General features: G+C 38.8%; 2 protein-coding genes across 2 annotated transcripts; both read left to right on the top strand.

The window, feature by feature from the left end:
• The first annotated feature begins 408 nt into the window (after window positions 1–408).
• On the top strand, window positions 409–710 carry LOC117793197 (male-specific sperm protein Mst84Db-like). Its single transcript, XM_034633489.1, has one exon. It carries the CDS (start codon window positions 523–525, stop codon window positions 685–687), a length of 165 nt encoding a protein of 54 aa, XP_034489380.1. The 5' UTR covers window positions 409–522; the 3' UTR covers window positions 688–710.
• Window positions 711–776: 66 nt separating this feature from the next.
• LOC117793196 lies at window positions 777–1,319 on the top strand. The gene is made up of 2 exons (XM_034633488.1): window positions 777–881; window positions 973–1,319. The coding sequence occupies exon 2, from the start codon at window positions 994–996 to the stop codon at window positions 1,291–1,293; it is 300 nt and encodes a 99-aa protein (XP_034489379.1). The 5' UTR covers window positions 777–881; window positions 973–993; the 3' UTR covers window positions 1,294–1,319.
• The last annotated feature ends 335 nt before the right edge of the window (window positions 1,320–1,654 follow it).

The raw sequence follows: 1,654 nt of genomic DNA, 5'->3' as shown, positions 1-1,654 counted from the left end.
TAGGTTTGGTTAAATAATATAATATAATAATTATAATATAATAATTAACATTTTAGAAAATGTAATCAGTTATTAGATAGAGTCGGCAACCATTTCAAATTTTTTCTTGAACGATTAACCACGGTGGCTGTTGTTGGATTAATTTCACTTTAGCTGCCACCATTTTTAGCATATTCTTTTTTTGTTACTGGTGAGCGAGATTCGCGTGGATTTCAACACGGCTTGGCAAGATTTACGAAATGGTTGGCACTGTACGACCCGGCCCTGCCCGGCTTAAACAGTTGTTGGCCCGGTCCGATTGTGCTGGCCAGGTTGAGAGATTTCAATTGTCCAAGTCGGCGGGGCGCGGCATGTCAACAGCTGTCAGAGTTACGATGAGAGCTCTTTATAAACTTAGAATTTCATTAGTATTCCCTTTTTAGTTCGAATAACATCTCCTCTATTCTGTGCCGGTTTTCGGTCGGTTTAACTACAGATATCCAAATTTTAGTTGCCACAATTTAACCAAGAGTCTAGGTCGAAATGTGTGGAGGCTGGGCATGTCGTTCCTATGAAATAGCCTGCAATCACCATCGCCTCTCGCCCATGCGATTCACAGGTCGTTGTTTTGCCCCAACACCATGTGGACCCTTTGACAGTTGTTCGCCGTGTTGTGGCGGCGGTTGTTGTGGCGGCTGCGGTTGGTAATGGAACTTATACCCACCTGACTGGTAAGACACAGTTACAATCAACAGGAAGATGGCTTCCCTAATCCTCTGCTGCTTTCAACAGCGACACAAAAATATTAATTCTTAAGTTGGCCATGAGTTTTTAGACTAGATTTTAATGGAGCTATTTAAAAATATTGTAGTCAAGTCACACCAAATTTTACTGTTACCAGAGTAAGTCGACTTTAAATATTTTAAAAATATGTTAAATAATTAATATTATGTTTTATATTTTTTTTTTTTTAATTATAATAAACATACTTAGCTACACCTTTCTACAACCAAGATGTGCGGCGGCTGGGCGTGTGCCTCATATGAACTGGCCTGCAATAATCCTCCATTGTCCACATTGCGTTACTCGGGCAGAGATTTTATACCCACACCTTGTGGTCCACATGACAAGTGCTCTGTTAAGGACACCAGCTGCAGTCGAGGACATTGCCTGGTGCCGCACAAGACGCCAATTCAAATGAATCCCTGTCTTGAATTTGATGCACCCGTTCCACCAGTTGATCCGGCTAAAGTCGCCGTTGACAATTGGAAAATGGCCTATGAAAAGCTCACAAAATGCTGCCATCCAAAATAAATTATATAAAGAGTTTTGAATTTAAAGCAAGATTTTTCTTTCCTTCACTAGGTCAAATGTCTTACCAACTAGCTTTCTTAACTTAGCGATAACTGAAAGCCCTGTAAACTTAAATTTGAATTTTGTGCTTATAGAAAATTTAACTTTTTCCGAGCTGGATCGTAAAGATCCGTTTTCGATAGTAAGGGTGTCACCTTTGGAAATTTTAAAAAATTGTATTTTTAAATCTTAAGATTCCACTACTATTGGCATAAAATAGAACATAAAACTTAATTCTGCGACCTTTAATATTCTTGTAATAAGTCATGCCAAATCGGACACAAATTACAAGTATTCGCTTTTAACCAACTTCTTATATCGT

The sequence above is a fragment of the Drosophila innubila genome, unplaced genomic scaffold, assembly GCF_004354385.1.
Source record: "Drosophila innubila isolate TH190305 unplaced genomic scaffold, UK_Dinn_1.0 131_U_U, whole genome shotgun sequence".
In the NCBI taxonomy this organism is placed as follows: domain Eukaryota; kingdom Metazoa; phylum Arthropoda; class Insecta; order Diptera; family Drosophilidae; genus Drosophila; species Drosophila innubila.
The sequence above is the reverse complement of the archived record's forward strand: the minus strand, read 5'-3'. Positions and strand labels throughout refer to the sequence as shown.

Excerpts from the sequence above, each read along its gene's own strand:
- LOC117793197 (XM_034633489.1), top strand. The coding sequence starts at position 523 with ATGTGTGGAGGCTGGGCATGTCGTTCCTATGAAATAGCCTGCAATCAC.
- LOC117793196 (XM_034633488.1), top strand. The coding sequence starts at position 994 with ATGTGCGGCGGCTGGGCGTGTGCCTCATATGAACTGGCCTGCAATAAT.